At 40.1% G+C, this 26231-nt stretch overlaps 1 protein-coding gene across 1 annotated transcript in view; it reads right to left on the reverse strand.

Annotated features, from left to right (window-relative positions):
• Window positions 1-297: 297 nt before the first annotated feature.
• Window positions 298-26231, reverse strand: part of xkr7 (XK, Kell blood group complex subunit-related family, member 7) — a 78800-nt gene continuing 52866 nt past the window's right edge. Inside the window, exons 3-4 of the mRNA XM_017409595.3 lie at window positions 19243-19462; window positions 298-12036 (exon numbers count right to left, since the gene is read on the reverse strand). Coding sequence (XP_017265084.1) covers window positions 11229-12036; window positions 19243-19462 — 1028 coding nt within the window. The 3' untranslated portion in view covers window positions 298-11228. The remainder of the gene's footprint in view (window positions 12037-19242; window positions 19463-26231) is intronic.

Below are 26231 nucleotides of genomic sequence, written 5' to 3' on the forward strand. Positions count from 1 at the left end.
GAGTCTGTAATCTGGGTTCGCCTTCACCTCAGACCATGACAATGTATATGTATGTGTCTGCATGTTGTGATGTCCCTATGTGTATATACTGTACGAACATGTTTATGTTGTGTATATGTCATTTTGGTTATGAATATTTCTACCAGAGTTGAGTTATCCAGGACATATGAGAACACAGACAGAATAAAGGTAAGTAGTTTATTTCTCTCGTTGAGTGGAAACGAGTGAGATCAGAAGATCTGCAGAGAAGTCGTTCTGGTGAATGGATTATTTGTTATGCATGAAAGAAGACACAAACAAGTTTATGGAGTTTATTCTGATGGCTGTTCAACCATGTTTACTACAGTATTTTTTCCCCTACAGAAATCAGTACAACTTCTTTTTTTTAACATCACCATAGATATTTTCACCACTGGTTTATTTTTCTGCTTGTTCACTCAGAGGATCTTTAAGCAGCATTAAAAAAAACAAAACTTAAAGTACATCCTTACAGTACATACATACGTTACATACACTACACACTTACAAACCAAAGCGCACATACATACATCCTAGAATAGCACTCTGATATATACAGAAATATAGAATGAGTAAAAAAGATTTGTTTTCTGTTTTTACATCTTAATATAAGAGTCATACCGAAGACATGGCCACCAAGTGAGTAAACAATAGATAAACAGATATAAAACAAATACAAAAATAAACATAAATACTTGCATTATTCAGTAAAAGATGATTTGAGTTTTTACACTCATGTTTTTGTTCAAGTTAATATATAATCTGCACTCCACTATCAACTGTCATTTTAGTTTACAACAAAGAACTGATTTGTTCCAATAGGAGAAAGAAAAATGTCCCTTGGCCCATGACTGGGTGGTTTGAGTATGCATCAGCTGTGCATTAGCCTACAACTTTGAACGTGTACATAGAACATTTGTTTTCAGCACCATTTTCATCTCTGAATGACACCATTAGACCAACATCCACAAATTCAGAAAGGACGCAATACTGTCTGCTTTCTAAAGTTGTTTGATTACCAGCCATCTTTTGGTTGCATTCCTAAATTCAATTGCTTGTTAACACAACTGCCTAATCAGCCATTCATATGGCAGCAACTCAATGCATTTAGGGGTCTAGAAGTGGTGAAGACAATTTGCTGAAGTTCAAACTGTGCAACAGAATGTGGAAGAAAGGAGATTTCAGTGACTTTGAACTTGGTATAATTGTTGAGTCAGATGGGCTGGTCTAAATACTTCAGAAATTGCTGATCTACTGGGATTTTCCCACACAACCATCTCTAGGGTTTACAGAAAATTGTCTGAAAAAGAAACAATGTCCAGTAAATGGCAGTTGTGTGGCTACGTTGTTGATGTCAGAGGTCAGAGGACAATGGGCAGATTGGTTTGATGATAAAAAAGCAACAGTAGCTCAAATAACCATTTGTTACAACCGAGATATGGAGAATACCATCTCTGAACACACAACCTTCAAGCAGATGAACTACAGCAGCAGAAGACCACACCAGGTGTCACTCTTGTCAGCTAAGAACAGGAAACTCCTACAGGCTACAGTTCACACAGGTAAACCCTATATGGCTGCGTAAAAATCCCAGTAGATCAGCAGTTTCTGAAATGCTCAGACCGGCCTATTTGACACCAAAACCACGAAACATTCAAAGTCACTTAAATCCATTTTCTTCCATGTTGTAATGCTCGGTTTGAACTTCAGCAAGAAATCTTGACCATGTCTCGAGCTCGACATGCTGCCAAGTGTTTGGTTGATTAACTATTTGTGTTAACAAGCAACTAAAGAGGTGTACCTAATCAAGTGGCCATTGAATGTGTAATTATGTTGTTAAAAAGTAAAACCAAAAGCTGTTCTGAATGACACAAGACTCAAGCTAGTTATGGTTTCATCAGTGGCATAGAAGTGATAGCATCACATTTTAGATGGCACCAGATGGCATGTTTAAAAACAAAAAACAAAACTGCTCCTAAGGTCAATCTTAACATTTATTTTTAAAGTTTTCTTTTTACTGTCTTTCAGGTTTGGTACATGAGCCAAAAGAATCAGCATGTTTTACCACATATTCATAAAGAAGTAACTTAGTGTCAAACACAAGCAAACTGGGGACTTCATGTTTGTGCTTGCTGTGTAAAAGAAACACCAGTTAAACTGGTGTTTAACTGGCCCTATCTCCACTACTCTGGATCATTTTTTAAACATAGTTTTTTTTCCTCCACTGACAGATTTGAACAAAAAGGATAAAATACCCATGCTGTCCCACTAGGTGTAGACAACACCCACATCATGAACAAATCAAAATACAGGGAAAAGAACATTCTTAGCTTGGCTAAAATTTCTCCCCACATCGGATTCTTTTTTACATTGGTTTCATATTCCTCATCACACAATCAGATGTAGAAAAAACAATTGAAATAACTCTATAACCTATATACTTGATTTGGTTTCTAGAGCACCAAGTGATCATGGGCATGTGGGGATATAATCTGCTACGTCATTGTTTCCAAAAACCTCCATATCTCCTGTTCACACAGACCTTTTTACTTTGGAAAAGGTCTTTTTTCCACTAAAAACTCAATTTATGTGGGAGATGCAGTAGAAAACACTCATTCTTAAAATATATCCAGAATAGGGTGGGCAGGGTCTTAAACTGGGAATATTCATCTCATTTCAGACACCTTTGCATGTTAGATACTGTTGGTGTGGATTCTCAGTCATCCAGGACATGGTCATCCTAAATTTTTTGAAAAGCGACTGGTCTAATTTTCTTTTGTTAGGTTGGGAGTTCCAGAATTATTTTGGTTTGAATATTTACAATATTAAAGTCACTTAAGTCACAAGGATCCCTGATCCAGCAAGCCCTCCTGATTCATTTGGCTTGTTGCCTTTTGTGAGTTATTTATATGATGTGTTGTATTGCTTAAAGTTTGAATAGTTGTGAAAATGCCTGGGAAGAAAAGCCAAGACTGTATTGTAAATGTAGAGCATAGACTTAATATACTGATAAATTAGCTGTATGCACCATCTCTTGTTGCTGGGAATTGAAGCCAGCAGGAACTGTTTAATGGAAGCTGCCATGTTGCATTTTGGATTTGGAGTCTGAGCCAGCAGTGTGGGGCTTTAAGTTCTGCTACGTGAATCAACAAGAGTCAACACCTAAAAAAAAGGAAATCAGAGGTACGTTTTTCATTTTTTAATAAGGACATTGTCTTGTTCATTTACATGGAGGGGGCAGGACTTAAAACTTGTACTGGAACCAACCAACAGGGAGTCTGGTCCTGTTCTGGCTTCAACTTCTGGGTTCCAGTCTAAGGTACCTTGATAAACAGTCTTTGGTGTAGAGTGAAGCAACGTAACATCACTTCTTTTTTTCTTAAACAGCCTTGCCCCTTTATGGGAAAAATAAACACTAAGAAAGTTTTTGCAGCCAATTAAAAAAAGTAATTTAATCTTGCCTAAAAGTTGCTGTACCTTGTTTTGCATGGCAAATGTTTAAAAGAAATCAGATTTGTCTTTGTTCACTTTCTCAAAGAAAGCAGAGTGATTAAAGGAAAAATTTGGACTTTAGGTCATCTTCAGAAAGAAGGACCATGGTAAACTTTGGGATCTAGACGGGTGCTGGTTAATTCATCCTTCTGTCAAATTATACCCCTACTTTGTATCCAGTGGTTGACGATTCATACGATTTGGGTCCAAAGTGATTACCATGCCCAACCTGTGCAATGATTACGATTTTGCACCCATGCACTTACTATGTGCACTTATCTCCACATGCATATCACCTTGCATGCACAACCACCAGCTCCATGTGACCCTGCACAGGATCAAAATGTAGTTTATTTCATAATTATAATATAAACATACCGTGCTTATCCTTGTAACAAATATTTATGATAAATAAACACTTGATAAAAACAAGAAGTGCTTACACGCTGTGATAACAATTACCTACCCCAGGTGCACTTAATGACTAAGGTTCAGTGCATAAAATGCATTGCTGGCAGTGGCTAGATGACTAGTGCTATGATGATGTGTATTAGTTAGCATTAAGACATTTTTTATACTAGCTGATTGCTAAATAAATATCCCTCCTCCTCCTGTAATCACTCAATCAGGGTGCGGGAAATGTGAACATGGCAAGTACAAACTATCTACAGTGCAGGTGTTCTGAAGCATATGCAGATTGTACAAAATATAAAAGGAGCAAAACCCAGAATGTCTGAGTTTTCAGATAAACATGGCTGTCATTATTTTAGGGGCTTAATGCTTGATTTGAATAAAACAGACTTTTAACTAAAACATTTGGTGATGCAGCACCAAAAACCCACCTAAAAGCTACAAAATAAATCTGTTTGTTTGTTTTATGCTTTTGTTTTACTGAAGACAGCAAAATGTGTTTTTACCATCATCTGAACCATTGTTTTCCCACAGGAAGAGGCGTGAACCCTAAGTACCCGGACGTGTTGCTGCACTCTGTAGATGAAACCTAAAGGTTGGATGAGAGGCCAAACAAGAAGAGAAGCCCAGTTGCAATCACAATCACTTCATTACTTTAAGAATTGTAGGACAGATACAAGAACCCTCACATTTAAATAGGTCAGACCACCTTAAATACAAAGAGTAACCCTAAAGGCCTGAAAGGAAAGAAATATCTTTTAACTCAAAACAGAGGCTGTTGCACAATCTGTAAGATTAAACAGGAAAGTTGATGCAAGTTTTTTATGTATACATTTTTAACTCTTATTAAATTGTTCTTTCACCTTTTCTGTATGTTCAGTTTTCAGAGCTAAAGGATTCTGATGCAGTATACAAAACAGACAAGAACCAGCAGCAACTAAAGGCCCCCTGCTGGTCTGAATGAAAATGCCCAACAAGTGAAATCTTGCTTTCCTGTCCTCTCTGCCATCAACTCCCTCCTCGTACACCCGTTTACTACAAGGATCAGTTGTTCACTGACAGAACCTAATGTTAAAAATACCCAAGAGTCATCCAACAGTGCAGACAGTGTTTTACAAAGATGACAGATGTTTAACAAAGCTCTGGACAGCTGTTTGACAATTTGGTGTTTAGGAGCCCACAAAGAGTAGCAGCCATACGAACAATGACTCACCAAACTTCATAACTTAAATATTTTATAAGAGAAAAACCAAAAGCTTTTTGAGAAAATTTCTGCTACTCAAAATAAAAATTGAACTACACATCCCAAATTAAAACCACAATCTAAAATTTCACTATCCATAGGCTGTTTTATGAAATGGATGTAGCCATTGTGGCATCACTAATTAGATGGTGATTTGATGTTTAAACTCTTGAATTTGATAAAAGATCTTCTACACATTTACATTTTTGGAGCCTAAAAGGGCATATCTAATCAAGACAATAGCGCTAGAAAGTCAAACTGAAAACAGAAAAAATATTTGAGGTCTGATAACTATTTAAATTATTTTTTAGAACTATCAGCAAACTGACAGGACTGACTCAGACTCTAAGATGACTAGATTGATTTGTAGCATATTTAATGTTTTTTAGATTAAAGTCAAAAAGGATCTTTTTCACAGAAACTATAAACTTGTAGATGACAGGTTTACTCATTTCTGTTGTAGCATATGCCAGTATCTTACTATGCTTTAGCAAACTGTGAACAATCTTTACAAAGACGTTTCCAAATGTCTGGAAACATTCGTTGGGGTCCTCTCATCCATGTCATATAAATTCTGAGCATGTTCAAAAAAATAGCAAAACAAATTTTCTCAAAATAGTCATAAAGTTGTTGCAGATGCCTAGAACCCTTCTCATTATAGTTTCTAAAATTCTAGACCACTAAAGCTGTATCTTTTGTGAATTGCTACTTATTATTTTTTTGCTGCTTAAAAACATGTATGCATTGTAAAAGCTTCAGCTTCACAGGAGATGAAGCTGTCATTTTGTTTGTTATGACACCTGTGTTGTGTTCTGAGGTCTACATACTAAAGCACTTGTGTATGTCCTGCTGTTTCTTGTCACTGGATGCCATGGCACAGAAATGTGTTAGGACTGCAGAGGAAGAATGAGACTGAACGCAGTTCTGTGATGGCGCCTGGAGTGACAGCAAGTTTCTAATAAGTTTTGTGAGTTTAACTGCCATCTCCTTATCTTGTTTACAGCCACCACGACAACCTGTGTTAAGGTTTGACAGGTGTGTTGCTCAAGTCAAACTCCACGCTTGCCACTGGCTCCAAAGCAAGTCACACCGGCACAGAATAAACACTGAACACTACCCTGGGCTTGCCTCCCTGTTTCACCAGATAAGTAAAAAAAACAAGTGTTGTGGCATTTTACCACAACCAACTGAGCAATAACAGATCTGTGATCCTTTTAGATTTCCAGAAGTGCACCACAACACACTAATTATCATAAATACTGTAGTGTATGATAGTAGGAGTAAAACTGGGATAGAGAAGGGCAGTGATTGCACCTATGTGTCCAAATGTTTGAAAAAGAGCTGTAATAAAAGCACATGGCTATGTCTGGGGAGCAGAGCTTGGCAAAAGCAGTGCTGCCAGGTATACAATAATCATATTTATATGATAGTGTTAGGGTCTATATAATACATGATAAATAGGTTTTTCCAGTTCAGTGTAGATTCCAACTATTGGCTGTCACATGTTGCTTGCAATTTTAAGTGAGCTGTTGCTTGCTGGATCCTGTTGGTGTGCAGTGCCCTGTGGGAATAAAAATCTTAACTATCTGTTTTTAGACTTGAAAATAAAGTTCAGACGCAATTTGATATTGTAAGAAACAATGGAATTAAAAACAAGTCAACTAAAAATGTCAGGAGTGCACTTTTACAATATAAATAAAATAATCATGTTGGCTGGAGAACATGTCTCAAATGGTAAATGTTAAAGGTTCCACATATAAACTCTTGTTTACAAATGTAAAAAAAACCCTGTATAAACAATTCAAAATAGAATGATTTTCTTACAACCTCCCAAAGCTTTGTCCTCCTGTTATCTGTCACGATTCTCTTTAAACCAACAACATAGCAATGTATGAGAATTATAAGTGAAATACCCTGAAACATGTCACATCCTGTCTGCACTCATCTCCACACATGCTCCCTTAACTCTGCCTGTGAACAATAGTGCCATCGGAGGAGGGGCACTGGACACCCTAGAAATTTGCTGCCCACCCTGGCTGGACCAGTCTACATAATATTTATTTTTTTATTCAAATTGCCATTTTACAACAACAGCATAGCAGACTTTCTGAAATTCTTTTATGACTTTTGATTTTGGCTGCCACCCCAGGAGTTTCTCAAATATAAAATTATATAATATTTCCAAAAATATTCACCCCATTAAAAAAAAATTCTGGAGGCACCACTGCCTGTGAAGTAGTATGAGTAAGCTATTTTAATATATATATTCAAATTATATTCCTATCACTAATTGATATTTTATCAATGGCATTCCTCCCAGTAAAAATATCAATCATACTAGACAGAAAAAAACCTAATGATATCCATAATCACATTATTACTTGGAAAATTAAAAGATGAGATAGCTATGCTTCCAGTTCCAAAATCTAAATTTAAATTAATTCAACTTCTACTAGCAATAATGCAGTTGTGAATATCATTCATTTTAATGCTGACCTGTATGAATGTCATTGTGAGTAGAAAAATTGCTATTTTTGATATTTAAAGTTGCAAAGATAAGAGTGTCACCTGAAAAAAAAAAGTTGGGATGCTCAAGGCTACACACAGGAGCAAACAGGCAGAGTTGAGCCCACAGATGAATTTACAGACAGTTGAAGTTCTGCAACATCACCAATAAAGATTATGATAAAGAAGCTGTTCAATTGGTATGCATAAAATCCAAATGAAGCTCACCAATAGCAACGTAAAGGCAATACCTGAAGCAAGCAGCATTCTTCACTTGTTCAAAGCAATTGCTTTGACTGTGTTAGCTCCACTGTCCACCATCAGGACAGCCATTTCAACTCATCTAAACCTCACACTTCAAGAAACTGTTTTAAACCCCTCAAAATGACTTCTGCCATGTGGTCATTGGGAAAAACATTATTTGAAGGCAGCAGCTGTTTAGACTCCAGTTAGTCATCATGATATTGTCCATCCGTACCTGGATGACTGAGAACTTACCAATGTAAAGCTGTGAATACAAAAATAGGCTGTGACTTTCAAAAACTGGCTGCACAAAATGCGGCCACTTGGCTTGTTTGTGGCAAACACTCAGAATTCAGTGAGACTGCAATGGAAAATTGGCCAATGTTCTGTCAAAATTCTCAGTTTTGAGTCACCAACTATCTTTCAACAGTTGCAGTCCAGTGAAATATTGGCTATAGCAGCCTGTGAAAACAGAGAGTGTAATGTTTTCAACTTTTATAACAACTCTAATCTCAAAGGTTTCATAGCTGTTTATGCAAATGCACATCAGTTTCATATTAGTAAAAAAAAAAAAATCTATTTATAAACACAAGTAGCAGCAGTAGCTAACTGTAGTTGCAGCCTGGGGTATTTCTTGCAGACATTTCATATTTTTGCTAAATTAACTATCTTATGCAAAACTGACTGTGATGTAAGAATTTATAAAATAGTTTGCATCAGAGTTGACCTTACATGCAGCAATACGCTTTAGTCTTGCTCTCCTTGTATTAGTAGTTATCTTGTAAATCTAGTTAGAATTAAACTATTTCTCTGAAGTTGATCCAATAGATCTTGATGTATGTACTTCTTAATTTTATAGCGAAATGACAAAATATATTGTGATATTTTTATCTCCCTATAGTGTAATTTTAGCTGCAGGTGTGTTTGTTATGTAGTCATTATCCATTTGAAATACAACAGAGACTTCACTTTCATTCAATGAATGGACTGTAAGATGATTTTTTACCCTTTCATCAGTGCTTTTCATTTTTGTTGTCGGTAAAACATACAAATACAAATATATACAAATATGATTACCAGTTCATTAATTGTTCATGATTTTTTGTAAATCAACCTTGACTAAATGCAGATCTTAAACCAGATGTAGACATTTATAAAATTTTCACTTCAGTTTTTAAGACTCTTTTCAACCCAAAAATGATCACACAGGGTTTCACACACCTGCATGTGCTCCAAGCAGAAAATGGACTAACATCACAGTTTTTATATACTCATACATATCATGCTCTCCTAAATAGCATCGTATTGCACAAAGTATTTTTTAATCTTTTCTATTTGATTCATGGTCAGAAAGAGTTGCACCACTAATTATACGCCCTTTCCCTCCCCCCCCACAACTTTTTAGCTTTCATCACCACAGCTAAATGCTGTCTGGTCCGATTAAAAAGCTAGGGGCTATCTGTGTAAGCTACCAGCTGAATTGTTGTTTTTAAGTAAAGAATAATGTGGGACCAAAAACACAAGTTTGCAGCCCTTCATTACAAAATGGGGGTGCTGCAGCTGTACTTGCGCCATTGATAAGGTGTCTATATTACCCTTCATAGGCCGTAGAAAAACATGGAAGTGTGAGAAGGGTCTGTTGATTTAAAACCAGCTCCTACTGGCCATTAGTGTTGTTGCATTTAAAGGCACTTCCTTAATGTTGGCAATTCAGTGGCTACATCCATTTAAAATTTCCAAACTATGGTCCCAAAATGACTTTTATATTATTATTCTGGTTGCCAGATGGAGGAAATACCTTTCAGAAACTTCAAAGACTTGTTTCTAATATTTTGTTACAAAAGACAAACTATTGCAATTAGCTGGGTAGCAAAACCATTGCTTTACTCTACATCTTTAACAGTTTGCTTGGAACAGATGTTTTATTTTTTTATTCACAGCTTTACTTTCTCCCCTTAAAATCAAACCCTGAAAAATGTGTTCATAGTACAATTTTCTCATGATTTCCCTCATATTCTACATCTCATGAATTCTAAAAAATGTAGACAACTTTGGATTACACTTAGACTCTTACGAGTAAATGAAGCTTTGTCTCTCAACAAGCATTCATCACCTAACTACAACTTATTATAATAGCTTATACAGTATCTGACATCTGAACTTATTAAACTGTACATCACAGGCCTGTTTGTGGCGAGTTAGAGCATGCCATATTGTGGTAGTGATCACAGAAGTCTCTTACATCCTTACCTGAAGTCCTAACATAGTTTTCTGAACATGTCCTTTCACAGGTTGGTGTGCAGCTGGGACGTAAACACTGAGACTTGTGATATGGCTGCTATTGTGACACATAAGAATGGATAACTGGTCCCAACATTCATAAACCATTTGGACCTATGCTAAGTTGCGAAAGTTTATCATATGGATTTTAACTGTTTGAAGAAATTAAAGCTGAGCATACAGAACTCCACGTCCCTTTGGACACCATTCACCTAGTATGTAAAGCAAAAACATTTTGTTAGGGACATGCAACATTTTTAATGCAACCTGACCAAATAAAAAAGGAAAATCATTATCTCCTTTTGTTTACAACCAAAACAAAGTAATTTCTAATCTATTATCTTCAAAGTCCACATTTTCCTCTAAATATAAAGAAAACCAAGTTACTTAAATTGTGATTTGGAAGAAAAGATTTTGTAGCTATTTTGCATAACTGTTAGATAAATCTAATTTTAAAGTAGGAGTTCTACTGATGCCTTGCCCCTTTGCTAATATCATATGAAATATGATCATGTTTTATTTTGCCCAATCCAAAATGATTGCATGTCCCAAACAACTTCTAGCAACCAGTTTCTTCAACATTTTCAAAGTCACTCTTGTGTCTCTGGTGTATGAGTATTAAGTTCATGCCACCAACTGTTTTTCATTGACCTCAAACACAATTTTTTTCTCAAGTCCTTTTACTTGTTGTACTGACCATCCAAGATAAAACAGAATCTAACACTTATTTGTCCCAGATGTAAGATTGAGTTTCTCACATCCAAACTTTTAGAAAATAAATGTAGATTACCCGATTCACTATGACATTATTTGATCCCATTGGCTCAGTCTTGCTACGTATTCCTCAACTTTGGTCCCAGATTGCCCTTCACATTTTACAATCACATTTGACAGCTTCTTTTCTCTAACAGAGTTGCCCAACATTGTTTCCTTTTCATGTTACTTCTGGCAGAGAATCAGTTCCTTGGGTGAGGACTAATCCTGGGCTCAACCTTGGTCCCAGACTGCATTTTGAAGTTTAAGAGCAACCACTGACTTAAACAGTCGTCTCATATTCTAAAACCTCTTTGCTGCCCATTAGGCTACTCCTGTACTGTATCCGGGGGCTGATGGTTGATGTGGTTTCCAGGAGAAGGATGGTCTTCCGAAGGCGCCGATCAATAAAGTGTGCATCCCAAGCTGGGTATCGCTTCCTTGGAAGGTCAATCCTAATTACAGGACCTTCCTGTGCGCGAGATGAGGAGGAGGACTTGTGAAGGAGGGCAGGAGAGGATGAAGGGGACGGGCGAACTTGGAAGACGGGCAGGCAGCTGTCCCTGTCCCTTTCCCTGTCCCGTTCCCCAGAAACTGGCTCCCCGGTGTCTTTAGTCCTAGGTAGAGTCCTCGGAGGACTGGTAATTACCATATCTGTTTGGGACCCTTCAGATGGAGTAAGACAAGCGTCAATCACTCCAACCACCCCTGCTGTACTCACCACACCCTCATCTACACATCCTCCCCACTGGGAGCCTAGAACAGGCCCATCTGGGTGCAGCCAGCAGTAGTACACCAACATAAAAAAAGTTCCTAGGGCAAAGCTGCAGGCTACAAGGCACACCACCACCAGAGCAGAGGAGTCGGTGGTTTGTGGTCCACGATAGGTGTACCAGGCAGCGATCAATGCCACATTTTCAGCCAGTGTCACAGAGTAATAAAGTGTCATACGGAAGCGGCTGGGGCCTTCTTTGACATTAAACCAACAAAAGATATAGATGATACCCACAACCATGTTGTAGATGATCTCTTCCCATTTGGACATGCAGAAGTCAGTCTCACCCTGGATAATCCAGAAGGTCATGACACACCTTAGAAAACACAAATAATACAACTTTATTCAATTGGCAGCAAGAAATTATGGCATTTTAAGCAATGCATTTTTATACAAAAACAGGAAAATTTTAAAATCACTTTTTTACTTTTTGACTTTATTTAAAGATTCTGAGAATAAATGGTAAATGGTCCACACATATAGCACCTCTTTAACCTTTCTAGATTCTGCAAAGCACTTTAGATAGTTTTAAATTCACTCATTTGCACTTATTCTGTGTGGTCTATTAGATATTTCAGGCCAGTATCTCACTAGGGTGCAACTTTTAGAGACTAGTTGGAGATAGAACTGTGACAAAAAAAGTAGATTTTCCGTTGCACTGAGTGTTTGTGACCAGCAAGCCATGCTGTGCATTTTGTGTGGCCAGTATTTAAAAATCATGGCCTATTTATGTGTGCACAACTTGCAAAACTGTATTCTAGGCTGTGCATATTATTTTGGTGCTCACCTCCGCCCACAGGCCTTTGACTGCCAAGGGGGGTATAAAGCAGGCTATCTAACATTTATGATTTATTTTACTGGGGTGTTCTTTTGAAATGAACATAGAAAATGAATGACATGCTCTGTTTATGCAAGCTAAATTCACATGCAGATTAATTTCACTCCCCTCCTACCATAGTCATTAGGGTTTGTCTGGCTCACAAGAAATATGCTTTGATCCCACGCATGAATATGTGAATTAGAGGGAAAATGAGTGAGTATCAGGCTTTATACTTCATTAAAAAGCTTAAACCTGAGACCTTCTCCTCTGTTTAACAACTGAGTAAAGATCACAAAAATATTCAATCAAGTTTGACTTTTGGAAGAGAAGTTAAAATTGACCGAGTCCAGGAAGTTGCAGCAGATAACAAAGAAACATTCAAGCTTGAGTGATATTGCATGGAATAGGTAAGACCAGGAAGGTTGATGTTAAAAGTGGTAAAATAGTTGGGGTTTGCTAGGATGTAAGGGACAGGAAAAGCAGATGTGTGCTAGACGACAGAAGGAGCAGGTGCTGAAGAGCTTGCAGGAAGAAATGAAACAGTAATAAACTATATGCAGCAATTCAATTTCAAAGCTAAGGAAAAAGTGGGAACAATGCTAATTGTCTTGGGCACTAGAAGGTTTGGCAAAGGAGAGGGCAATGGAAGTGAGTTAGTAAGGTTAAAATGATCTGGAGCTGAAGAATGAGGTTTTTTGCTATGATGGGACAGGATGAGGCAGGGTGGGAAGTGTCTCCATATATGCCACAGAATTTTGATTTGATGTCCCAACACTCAACAGTACGACTCTGTCTCTCTGCCTGTTTGATGTCTCTATGGCGAAGTTAAAAAACTACAGAGGTGAGGAGTCATAAGAGATCTATGTCTGAGGTATTGAATGAAGTAATACATTGCCAACTGTATTGCTGCTGTATTGATAGAGCTAAAGATGGACGAAGAGGGAAACAAGGTTAGTCTGTGCCTTGAAAATTTGGTGGCAGAGCAAAGAAGAAGCCAGAAAAGAACTGAATGCATATCTTGCAGTGGGATGGTTGTGGGGAGGAGATGTAGAGGCTGAAGCAAGGGAGAGATGGTTGGATGAGAGTTGTAGAGATTTTGAAAGATTGTAGAAATGAGGCTTTCTTCGCAGTCAAAAGCAGTGGTGGATTGGGTCAAGGTGACTGGATTGATGATTGAAAGAGGAGCTGTCTGATTGATGATGAAAGTAAAAAAGGTAAAGGCTGGAAAGTAGAATTAGAAAGAGGATTGTGTAATAAAGACTTAGGACAAAAAATAGGTGGAGGGCAGGGACTAAAGTGGTATAAGATGAAAAAGAAGTGGGAGCATGAAATTTGGGACAAAGTGTAGATAGAGGGCAGGGCCACTTTGGACAAAACAAAGTGTAGGGACAAGAGACGTTTAATCAAAAAGAGACAACGAGAAAGAAAAATTTGATGAAAAAGAGGGGGTCGTTGAATGGAAAAAAGTGAAGGGAAGGGAAGGCTGATGAACTAAAAGTAAAAAAGATTAGCAGCTTGTGACAAAGAAAAGGTAGAAAAAAGGTGGACATGAAACAAAGAAAGAAAAAAAGGAAGATGGATTACAACCAAAAAGAAATGGGGAGCAGGGAATTGTGGGATGAAGTATAGCTAGAGGGAGGGGCAACTTGGACAAAAAAGAAGTGGAGGGTAGGGAGATGTTAGATGAAAAAAGACAACAGGGAAGAAAATGAGATGAAAAAGAGGAAACTGTGAGAGAGAAAAGAAGTGGTGGGAAGGGGGGATGGTTGATGAACCAAAGGTGGATGGAGAAAGATTTGAGACAAATAAGGCAGAAGAAAGGTTGACATGAGATGAAATAAAAGGGGATGAAAGGAAGAGAAGGTGGCTTAAGACTAAAAGAATTGGGAGGAAGGGGAATGTAAGATGAAGCATAGCTAGAGGGAGGGGTGACTTGGAGTGAACAAGAAGTGGAGGGAAGGGAGATGTTGGGCAGAAAACAAATGGAGGAAAAGAAAAATGAGCTGAAAAAGTGGTGGAAAGAAGGACGTTGTGGGATACAAAAAAATGGAGGTAAGGGGAACTGGGGACAAAAAAGGCATGGTAGGACAAGACCAAGGAAAGGGGCAGCTAAAAATGAGAAAAGAGAAGATAAATTTTGAAGAATGGAACAGATGACTATGGAAAATCTGTTGTTGGATGAGGAAGAGAGGAAATGGTGGCAAAAACTGGGATGTGTGGGTTTGTGAATAAAGATTTGAGGAAAAGTCTGAAAAGAATCTGGTTGTTTGCTGAATGGAAAAATTTGATGTTAGGTTGAGATGTTGAAAGCAGCAAGTTTTGTCTTGAAGTGCTAGGAGATGATGAATTAGTGGGGGCTGCTGAGATTGATTTGAACATGTTTGGATTTGTTCTGCCACAGAGAAGGGGAAATAAAATGGCTTTTGTGATTTTTCTGAGGAGAAAAGCAAGACTGAGGATGGCGATGGACAACAGCTATGTCGAGAAGAAGTGTTGTGTAGGTGATGCTGAAGGCTTTGAGGGGTGACTGACTTGGTCTGGAGATGACAGAGCAAAGATGACAGACTGGTTGAGCTTCTTATAAGGTAGCTGATTGAGGAAGGTTGGGGAAAAGTTTGGTGTTTGATGCATTATTGTTAAGGTCCAAGTTTAAATAAGTTTACATCTGTAAATGGATTAGAGTGAAGTTAAGATTTAGTCCAGCAACAGTGTGTTGATGCAGAAAGTCAGAACTAGAATTTAGTGTGAAGATTTAACACATCAGAGCATTGGTATGAGATGCTTTCAAACTGTGGCATAGTGTGTATCTGGGAGTGGTCTAAACCTGAGCCATTTCTCCCAAAATTTTATTATTTCACAAATTCATGTATCATCAATGTTGTTAGACCTGAACGTTAGTGGCTGTTGCCTTGGATGTTTTCTGTCATTAGGCGAGTTCCTGTGCAGGTATCAAAATACGGCTCTAGCACTCTTGAATTATGAAAACTAAAATGAAACGATCTTTTGACTACTTTGAGAGCAAATGTGTCATGCAGTTTTTCTTTAAAAACTATGTTCAAAATTTACGAGACTCTGAGCCTCTACAACTAACAATAAGAAATTGAATACATCTGTGAATGTTTTGAGACATTTTGAGACTCCCTTGTGAACAACGTTCACAAACTAGTCACCAACTTAGTCACAAAACCCAGTGAGATACTGGCTTTAATTTTTAAACCCTGTATATCACTGGACTGCAACAGTTGGTGACTAGCTGGAGACACAAAATTGCAAGAAAATATGCAGATTTTCACTTGAATTTACACTGAATTTGTACTTACGGTAGGTTGCATACATAAGTAAACTGCAACACTTGTGCAACATTTCTACAAATGACATGCAATTTTTTGTTGAAATTTAGTCATGAAGTGTCTCAACTATGTCTTTTTTTTGATCACAAATTTTTTTCTCTCTTTTTTTTCACTCTCCAATAAGTCACAGTTTGGTTTCATAAGTTGCCAGAAGCCAGTATTTTGCTGGGCTGTGACTGTTGTCAACCAGTTTGTTAAAATAATTTGTGAAGGAGTTTTCAAAATGTCTCAAAATGTTTGCTGGGCTTCTCAGGTTCCTTGTGCAAGTTGCAGAAGCTTGCAGTCTAGGGGCTTGAATTTTGAGCAAAGTTTTGTGACAATTATTCTCTCAAAGTAGTCCAGAGTTGTTGCAGGTGTCACAATCAAGAGTTTTGAATTTAGTTTTGCGCAGGAGCTTTTCCTTATGACAGAAAACATCTGATGCTACAGGGGTAGAATGTAGGTGGAGGTGGACAACAAAAAAATTGTGCAGCCTAGAATACAGTTTTCCAAGACATGGACACAAAAATAAAAGGCTGTAATTTTTAAAAGATGGCAGCTCAAAATGGCTGTTTAGGCTGGCTGATCACAATTCAGTGAAATTGCAACTGAACATTAGAGTATTTTCTTGCACTTTTGAGTGGCTAACTAGTATCCAGCAGTTACAGCCCAATGGTATACTACCCAAACTGTCTCAAAGTCATATGACATTTGCCACATTTTCTGAAACTAAATTGAGACAAGATCAAGACAGCTTCCAGACACCCACAATGACTTTGACTTTGTCATGCATACTTTTCAAACAGGTTAAAAATTCCAGCAACATGACAGCAAACCTATGTGACTCACACGAGGAAACTAAGAACCCTTGGAAACATTTCAAGACATTTGGAGAGATGTTGTTTCCAATTTGTCGCCAGCAGTTACAGCCCAGTAAGATATAAAGGATGTGCCTGGAAATGTCGTGCAGCAGGTTAGACTTGTTATGGATATATGCTAAGAAAGAGCACAACAAATGCCATATTTTCTTTGAGGATGCTGATGAAGAAGGACAGAAAGGGTCAGAAAGAATTTCATGGTGTCTTTGTGGATATAGAAAAAGTATATGACAGGGTGCTGAGGGGGGGCCTGTGTTGTTGTATGAGAAAATCTGGAGTGGCAGAGAAGAATGTTAGACTGGTACAGGACATGTATGAGGATAGCAGGACCAAGGGCGTAAATCCCTTCTCATTATTGGGGGGGACAATACACAAGAAAACTTCTTATGAACAATTTTGGGGGGCTCGAAATGGAATGCAAAATGTACAGAGGGAAGCTTGCATGCATATACTGTACAGAATAATCAGTAATAATATTGATTTAAATGGCATGTATTTAGTAGTCTTAATAGTAATATTAATCAGTACAACAGTGTCACTCATTACTCTTATTAAAAAAAATTTAATCTAATCAATCCTCAGTATGATAGACGACAACTCTGCTCTGTCTCTCCTCTCCTTCGGCTCACATACACTTTGCGAGTCAGGCACTTCCAACGCTCAGCCCCCCCCCACGTTTCAAACTCTTAGGGAGCTAAATATGATTGAGATATTTGCCAGCTTGCTTCGACTAAAATGCTGGAATCTGATAAACTGCTGTGTTACACCACGTAAATCAAAATTAGCTATTAAGAGAGCCGCGTTACACCAAGTAAATAAAAAATAGCTTCATAGCTAGTTCATCATGACCTAACTGAAGTAATGAGAAGAAAAAACTAGAGTCTGATTCTCTTTGCTAATGTGTTTCATCCTACTCAGAAGTAGGAGCAAATAAAATGTCTCACACCTATTTTTTAAGTAGCTACTTACTGGAAGTTAGTACTTTGTGCAGCAGTGAGTGACACACAGTTTGCTTCCCACCTCAAGCGGCTCAGCCAGAGCCTGTGTCCGTTACCGGCGCTGCTGTTGCTCCTCCTACACATTGGACTAAATGATTTGCCAACAGGGAAGGGGGGGATCTACACTTCCCCAAGATTGGGGGGTCCAGACCCCCCTGACCCCCCCTGGGATTTACGCGTATGAGCAGGACAGTGGTGAGATGCGCTGTAGGAGTGACAGATGGCTTCAATGTGGAGGTGGGACAGCATCAAGGATCGGCTCTGACCCCCTTCTTGTTTGCTCTGGTGATGGACAGACAAGATGAGGTCAGGCAGGAATCCATGTCGACTATGATGTTTGCAGATGACATTGTGATCTGTCGTGAGAACAGGGAACAGGTGGAAGAGAACTTGGAGAGTTGGAGGTATACACTTGAATGATGAGGAATGAGCTGAGGAATCAGCTGTACCAAGACAGAGTATATGTGTGTGAATGAGAGGGAGGCAGGTGGAACAGTGAGGCTACAAGGAGCAGAGGTCACAAAGGTGCAGGACTTCAAGTACTTAGGGTCGACTATCCAGGCGTATAGTAAAGAGGTAAAGAAGGGAATCCAGGCGGAATGATCTGTGACAAAAGGGTGGCAACAAAGGTCAAAGGAAATGTTTACAAGACAGTGGTGAGAGCAGCTATGTTGTATGGTTTGGAGACAGTGGCACTGACAAAAAGACAGGAGACAGAACTGGAAGTGGCAGAGCTGAAAATGTTGAGGTTCTCCTTGGGAGTGACAAGGATGTATAGGATTAGGCATGTGTGCATCAGAGGTACAGCACAGGTTGAACAACTGGAAGATAAGAGTTAGAGAGGACAGACTGAGATGGTTTGGACATGTGCAAAGGAGGGACAGTGGGTATATTGGTAGAAGGATGTTAGAGATGCAGCTGCCAGGAAAAAGACAAAGAAGGCCAAAGAGGAGTTATATGGATGTAGTTAGAGAAGACATAGAGGTAGTTGGAGTGAGGTCAGAGGACACAGAAGACAGAGTTAGATGGAGGATGATGACTCGCTGTGGTGACCCCTGAAGAGGGAACAGCCGAAAGACACTTTGGCCCTCTGCAAGGTCGAAAAAAGAACCCCTTTACCACTGGGCCAAACAATACAAATTTAAATAATTACTTTTTTTTTCCTTTTACAGTGGGATGGATTTTGTCATGAGCAATTTCATAATCCTAGAAATTATTACAAGACGTTAAGGTCAAAGTTTTATAACATGTAAATGTTGCTTCTTACTAATGTGCTTAAATAAGTTAATTTAAAGGGTATATTGACATAGTCTGATAAACAGTGTCATGAAATAAAGGCTGCTTGAATAATTTTAACTGTTGAGATATAAGACAGAAAATACACTATTAAAAGTAAATGCCATTTGTCAGAAACTAGGTAATCGCAAAAAAAGTTTTTACTGTAGACCCATTAAAGTAGAAAAACAGGCTGATAACAAGAGGTCACATATTGCGCACCAGTGGCTGACGATGAATATGCCAAAATAGAGCTGGAAGACAGAGGCGAAGAGGGCGAAAGCCACGGTTCTTGCCCCAATGGTGAAGAAGTGCCACAGCATCTGGGCGATCACGGCCTTGTAGGACATAGGCAGCTTATCATCACGGGAGTCCCGAAGAACTTTCTGGTAAGATGCAATCATCCAGGCCAGTGAAACCAGGGAGGCTGAAGCTGAGAGGCCTATTGAGAAAGAGGAAGTGTAGAGGGAAAAACTGAGAGGGGAAAAGGGCAATGCGAAAACAGAGGGATGCTTAGGTGATGGAAGAAATAGTCCTGCAGAGAAGCACATGTTTAACAGGTCAGCCAATAAATGTGTGAATATTGTTTTGCTGTTGTTAGTTTGTTCTGTACATTTTTTGCTATCAAACTGCTTCTGAATACTTTTGCGCTATTTTATTCATTTATATAATCAGCTTGACTGCGAATAGTGTGATATGACTTTTGTTTTTGTATCTTTTATACTTTTCAAAATCTTTAGCTTTATTTAAAATAAAATTCACTTTAGAAATACATTGAGATCTCCTAAATTCGTTGAAATCTTCCTAGGCTACGTGCTCTGTTTTTGTCTTCATATGGTACTTTTAATTTTTAGCTACTGTTCTCCAAGTGGGTGGTACAGCAGCACAGTGGTTGGAGCTGTTGCCTCCCAGCAAGAAGGTTGCAGGATCGCTTCCCAACCTGGGACCTTTTTGGGTGAGGTTTGCATATTCTCCCTGTGCACATGTGGGTTTACTCCAGGTACTCTGGTTTCCTCCCACAGACCAAAAACATGCATGTTAGGTTAATTGGTTACCTTTTTTCTTATTTAACTGGAGAAAGAATTTAACAAGAATTTAATAGATCTACACAACTTTGTAGGACTGTTAATTCAGAAATAGAATGATAAGGATAAGATGATAAGGAGTTAATAAAATGAGGCCAAGAACCGAACCTTGTGGAATACTATGCCAAAAGAGTAACTGACACTGATTTAAGATTAGACTGACAACAAAGATATTTATAAAAAATAAATAAGAAGGAAACTGATGGAGGGGTGTCCTCAAATGCCTGCCCAGCCTTTTACTCCTACTACTACTCCCTACAAAAATGCTCCCATATGGCATGCGTCTCAAATAGCCTCTGACAACCAAGTCCAGCTTCTGGCCTTCCCGTGTGGCTTAGTTACTAAGCCCGGAGAAACTGTTTCTACTGACAGGAGAAGGGGCGAAGGCAGTTCACTGGCGCCTTAAAACCAGTCGTTTTTTTCTTTTTTTTTTCTTGGGCAGTTGGGGCTAATTATCCTTGGATGGTAGCTCATCTAGGAGAAGGAAACTCTGATTTCAAACCTCCGTGGCCTTGCGGCATACCCTTTTATGGGAAAGGCTAAGGGAGTAAACCCTGACAGAAAATCCGGAGCTGGAGTCCCTAAGGCGGTTTGACCTTGATTGTCAACACCGGCAACTCCTGCGGCACAGCTGAAGCCAAGTAGTACTGACTCTGTCTTTCCCTTGGATCCTTTGACTGTGAAGAGAGGGGGGGTCTGATGCATGGGCAACAATTGGTCCTCCATATCATCTTGCCCAGGCTTCGTAGTTTCACTGGAGAGGACACTCCAGTGTCATTGTATGATGTTGACTCAACATGGGAAGGGGCAGATACCAGTTATAAGCTGGTCTGATTGGCGAAGGAAACAAGCGCAAGGGGTCTCCCTCGATGGTTGGGAGAGGTCATTGTGCTTCATTGGACAGCTGCCGCCCACCTCAAGCTGGGCAGCCCCCAGCCAGTTAGGTGCTGTCCCGCCATGGCTTACCTGCCCCACTGGGTGCGTGGGGATCAGAGAGGCATCTCTCAAAAAGTGGGCCACAAAACACTCGCACCAGGCCATTCCAAGCTGAAACCTCCAGCACTTTGTTTTGCTAGCTGGAATGTCAGGACCATGTGTCCTGGACTTACTGCAGACCTTCAGAAGATCAATGATGCAAGGAAGACTGGGAACTTTCACGTCTAAACGTCGACATTGCCGCTCTACAGGAGACTCGACTGGCTGACAACGGTACCATCAGAGAAGCTAACTATACCTTCTATTGGCAAGGGAAGTCTCCGGACCAACAAAGGCAGCATGGTGTTGGCTTTGCAGTGAGGAACATATTTGTCAGCTCCACAGAGCCCCCTATAGCTGGCACAGAGAGACTACTCACCCTCCGGCTGTTAACATCTGGCCCAGTCAACATCTGGCCCAGTCAACATTCTTAGCACATATGCCCCAACCCTTTGCTCCACTGCCGAGGAGAAAGATCGGTTCTATCAGGCCCTGGATGTAGCGATATCCAGGATCCCTAGCACTGATGGTCTTTATCTTCTCTGAGATTTCAACGCAAGAGTAGGAGCTGACCACGAGGCTTGGTCCACTTGCCTTGGAAGCTTTGGGAGGGGAAAGATCAATGAGAATGGCCAGAGACTGCTTGAGCTTTCGTGCCATCACGGCCTGTGTGCAAAGAGATCCATCAGGTGTCATGGAGGCACCCGCGCTCCTGTCATTGGCACCAGCTTGACCTCGTCACCACTAGAAGAGCGGATGTTGGCAGCGTCCTCCTTACCTGCAGTTACCATAGTGTAGACTGCGATTCGGACCATGCCCTCATGGCAAGCAAGGTGCGTATAGCGCCGAAAAGGTTGCACAACTCAAAGAAGAAAGCTCGTCCACGCATCAACACCAGCTGTGCCAGAATTTGCGAGAAAACCCAGCAGTTCACCAGCAGGCTGGAAGATGCCCTCAGCGGGAGTGTGGCAGCTGATGTCAACATCGACTCCAAGTGGTTTCATCTCCGCAATGCCGTGTACAACTCCGCCATTATCACCTACGGGAAGAAAGAGCGTAAGGTTGCTGACTGGTACGAGGCCCACTGGGAGGAAATGGAACCTGTGACCGAGGCTAAGAGAAAACCCCTACTGGCTTATAAGGCCAAGCCCAGCCCCAGTACACTACAAGCCCTACGGTCTGCTAGGAGAAAAGCCCAATAGACCGCCCGCCACTGTGCCAACACCTACTGGCTGAATCTCTGTAACAACATCCAGGCAGCTGCCAATATGGGAAACACTAGAGAGCTATACAAGGGCATCAAGAGGGCAATAGGACCAATCCCCGCTAACCCCCCCCCCTCCTCAAGTCCAAGTCAGGTGAGGTCATCACTGAAAAGCAGATGCAGCGGTGGACTGAGCATTACCTCGAGCTGTACGCAACATTGAGCACCATAACCAACACCGCCCTCAATGCCATCCTAGATCTGCCAGTCATGAAGGAGCTAGACACCCTACCCACCAAGGATGAGCTTAGCAAAGCCATTGACTGCTTAGCCTGTGGGAAGGCACCTGGGAGTGACGGAATTCCTCCAGAGGTCCTGAGGAGTGGGAAAACAGTCTTGCTGTAACCATGACCTCCTTTGTCTCTGCTGGGATCAGGCTTCCCCCCCCCCCCAGGATATGAAAGATGCCACCATCATCACTTTGTACAAGAACAAAGGAGACCAGAGTGACTACAACAATTACCGGGGTATTTCTCTCTTTTCCATTGTTGGCAAAGTGTTCGCCCGTGTTGCTCTCGTCCGCCTGCAGGCCCTTGCTTCCCGCATCTACCCAGAATCCCAGTGTGGCTTCAGGGCTGGCCAATCAACAGTAGACATGATCTTCTCACTACGCCAGCTGCAGGAGAAGTGTCCGGAGCAGCAGATGCCACTCTTTATCGCCTTCATCGACCTCACAAAGGAGTTTGATTTGGTCAGTCGAAGCGGTCTCTTCAGCTTGTTGCAGAAGATCAGCTGCCCCTCGCACCTACTTGCAGTGGTCATGTCCTTCCATGTTAACACGCACAGCACGGTCTATTACAACGGTGCAACTTCCGAGGCCTTTCCAGTCAGCAGCGGAGTAAAGCAGGGCTGCGTCCTTGCGCCTACACTCTTCGGCATCTTCTTCTCTATACTCTTCCAATATGCATTCAAGGACTGCAGCGACAGTGTTTTCATCCATACCAGGTCTGATGGCAAGCTCTACAATATAGCCCTTCTACGTACCAAGACCAAAGTCACAAAGGTACTCATCCGTGAGATGCTATTCGCTGACGATGCAGCCTTGACATCACACATGAATGACGGACTTCAGCACCTTGTCACCTGCCTGTCCCACGCGTGCAAGGAGTGTGGACTGACCATCAGCCTCAGAAAGACCAATGTCATGGCTCAGGGCACAGAGACTCCTCCAAACATTGCCATTGACGGATACACCCTGGAGGTTGTCGAGAATTTCACCTACCTTGGGTCCATTATCTCCAGCTTGTTGTCCATCGACTTGGAGATTAACAGCAGGATCACCAAGGCAGCCACAGTCATGGCCAAACTAAACCAGTGAGTGTGGAACAACTCCAGCCTCACAAAGAAGACCACACTGCGTGTATACCAAGCCTGCGTACTTAGCACTCTCCTCTATGGCAGTGAGATGTGGACCACCTACGCAAGGCACGAAAGGAAACTCAACAGCTTCCACATGAGGTGCCTGCAGTGTATACTGCAGATCAAGTGGCAGTGGCCAACATGAGCAGTTTGCATGCAGCTCTCAGTGAGAGACGTCTCAGGTGGCTCAGGCATGTCTGGAGAATGGACGCAGGCCACATTCCCAAAGACCTCCTCTACGGCCAACTGGTCGAAGGCCATAGGACATCAGGGCACCCAAAACAATGATTCATAGAGATCTGCAAGAAGGACATGAAGCAGTGTTCTAACAACCCCAACTTATGGGAAAGTCTAGCAGATGACTGCCCAGCCTGGAGGCTTGCAGTTAAGCAGGGTACATCAGGCGCAGAGGCTGAGCGAATTGAGAATGCCGCTCAGAGGAGATCCATGCGGAAGCAGTGGCAGCGGCAGCAGCAACTAAAACAGCCTTCCGTTTTCACCTGTACCAAGTGTGGCAGGGACTGCCACTCCCGAGTCGGACTGCACAGCCATTCTAGGCGGTGCAGGTAGACTCTTAAGAAGCTACACCATCGTCTCCTGAGACGGACGAATGCAGATGACGGGTAGCAATAAAATGAAGATAAAAATATTACACTTCAATGCCACCTATTTTGTCTATAAACCTACAACTGCTGATAGTCTGGACCCTGACAGACATGACATGTAGCTAAAAAAGAAATTCACCTATTGTCAAATTGACAACTTTACCACACCAATCACATTTAAGTAGGACAAATGCGCTGTTAAAACTACACTTTCACGATTTTAATCTATTTTATTTGAAACAAACAAATTTAACATTTTTTCATGCTCTTATGGCACAAACAGCTGCAGCATAGTTCAAACAGTAAATGTAAAATGCCTAACTAACTGTTTTTGGACTTGAAAATAATTACTTTTTACAAAATAATTCTTACAATTTGATACTGTAAGAAACAAAAAAAATTAAAACAAGTTCACTAAAAATGTCAGTAATGCACTTTTACAATGTAAAGACAAATACTTATCTGGAAATCATGACAACATGACTCAAATGACAGATGTTAAAGGTTCCACATACAAACTCTTGTTTTATTTACAAATAGCAAAAAACAAACAAACAAAAAAAAACCTGTAAAAACTATTCAAAATATAAAATCTATCTTCTCACGAACTCCAAAAGCTTTGTTAATCCTACTGTCTCTCATGATTCTCTTTAAACCAGCAAAATAGCAATAAATGAGAATTATAATTAAAATACCCTTAAACATGTCACATCTTGTGTCTAAGCTTAGAACACGTGCACGTGAAGAACAGTGTCAGGTCTGCACTCATCTCCAAAAATGCTCCCTCAACTCTGCCTGTGAAGAGTATGGCAGGCTATTTTAATATATAATCAAATCAAACTCCTATCACTAATTACTATTTTAGATAATAATAACATTCCTCCTTGTTAAAAACCTAAAGATATCCATAATCACATTATTACTAGGAAAATGAAAATGTAACATATCTATGCTTCCAGTTGTAATCTAAAAAATCTAAAAATTCTACAAAAGTTGAAGTGTCTGCTTTAACATTTATTAGTCAGTATGATTCTATCTATTATGAATAAAATGACCATTTAAACTTAGATTATTAGATCTTAGATCTAATTTTTTACTAGTAGTGGCAATTGTAGAGATCTTAAATTTTAATTTCTACTAGTAATAATGCAATTATAGATATGACTCATGTCATTAAAACATCATTAATACCTGAAACAAGCAGCATTCTTCGCTTGTTCAAAGCAATTGCTTTGACTATGTTAGCTCCACTGTCCACCATCAAGACAGCCATTTCAACTCATCTAAACCTCACACTTGAAAAAACTGTTTTAAACCCCTCACAATGACTTCTCCCACTTGGTCATTAGGAAAAACATTATTTGAAGGCAGCAGCTGTTTAGACTCCAGTTGGTCATTATGAAGTGCAGGATGGGCTGGTGCATTACACAAACAGACATCATCAGCTGGCGTTAAATATTTTTAAGGAAAATTATTACTATTTTTTTTTCTTATGATATATTGTAAATGGTACAATACTGTCCATCCCTATATTACAGATTTGTCAAAGCTGTGTAAAGCTAGCTGTAAATGGTGTTAATCACTCAGCCCATGCTGGTGTAACCTGCTTTGGGGACAGTGGCAGGTGTGGAGTTTGACTGCGGCAGTGCAGTTGTCAAACGGTAACACAGGTGTCATAAAGAGGTCTCAGGGAGGAAGCTGAAAAGATGAAAGTAAGCTTTGCACCACGGCTGAGCAATTACAGTTTTTTTATTTAGTTTGTCTTTTCCAAAAAACACTTTGATGCATGTCCTTGTTTGCAGGTGTGAACATTGCATGCAGTGTCATTTAAACAAATATATACACTTTTTCATACAGTATGAAAAAATAAACAGGTGACATTCACAAAAAAACAGCTCTGGTGCTCTGGGATTACATAAATTA

The sequence above is a fragment of the Kryptolebias marmoratus genome, linkage group LG8 (genome assembly GCF_001649575.2).
Source record: "Kryptolebias marmoratus isolate JLee-2015 linkage group LG8, ASM164957v2, whole genome shotgun sequence".
Lineage (NCBI taxonomy): Eukaryota > Metazoa > Chordata > Actinopteri > Cyprinodontiformes > Rivulidae > Kryptolebias > Kryptolebias marmoratus.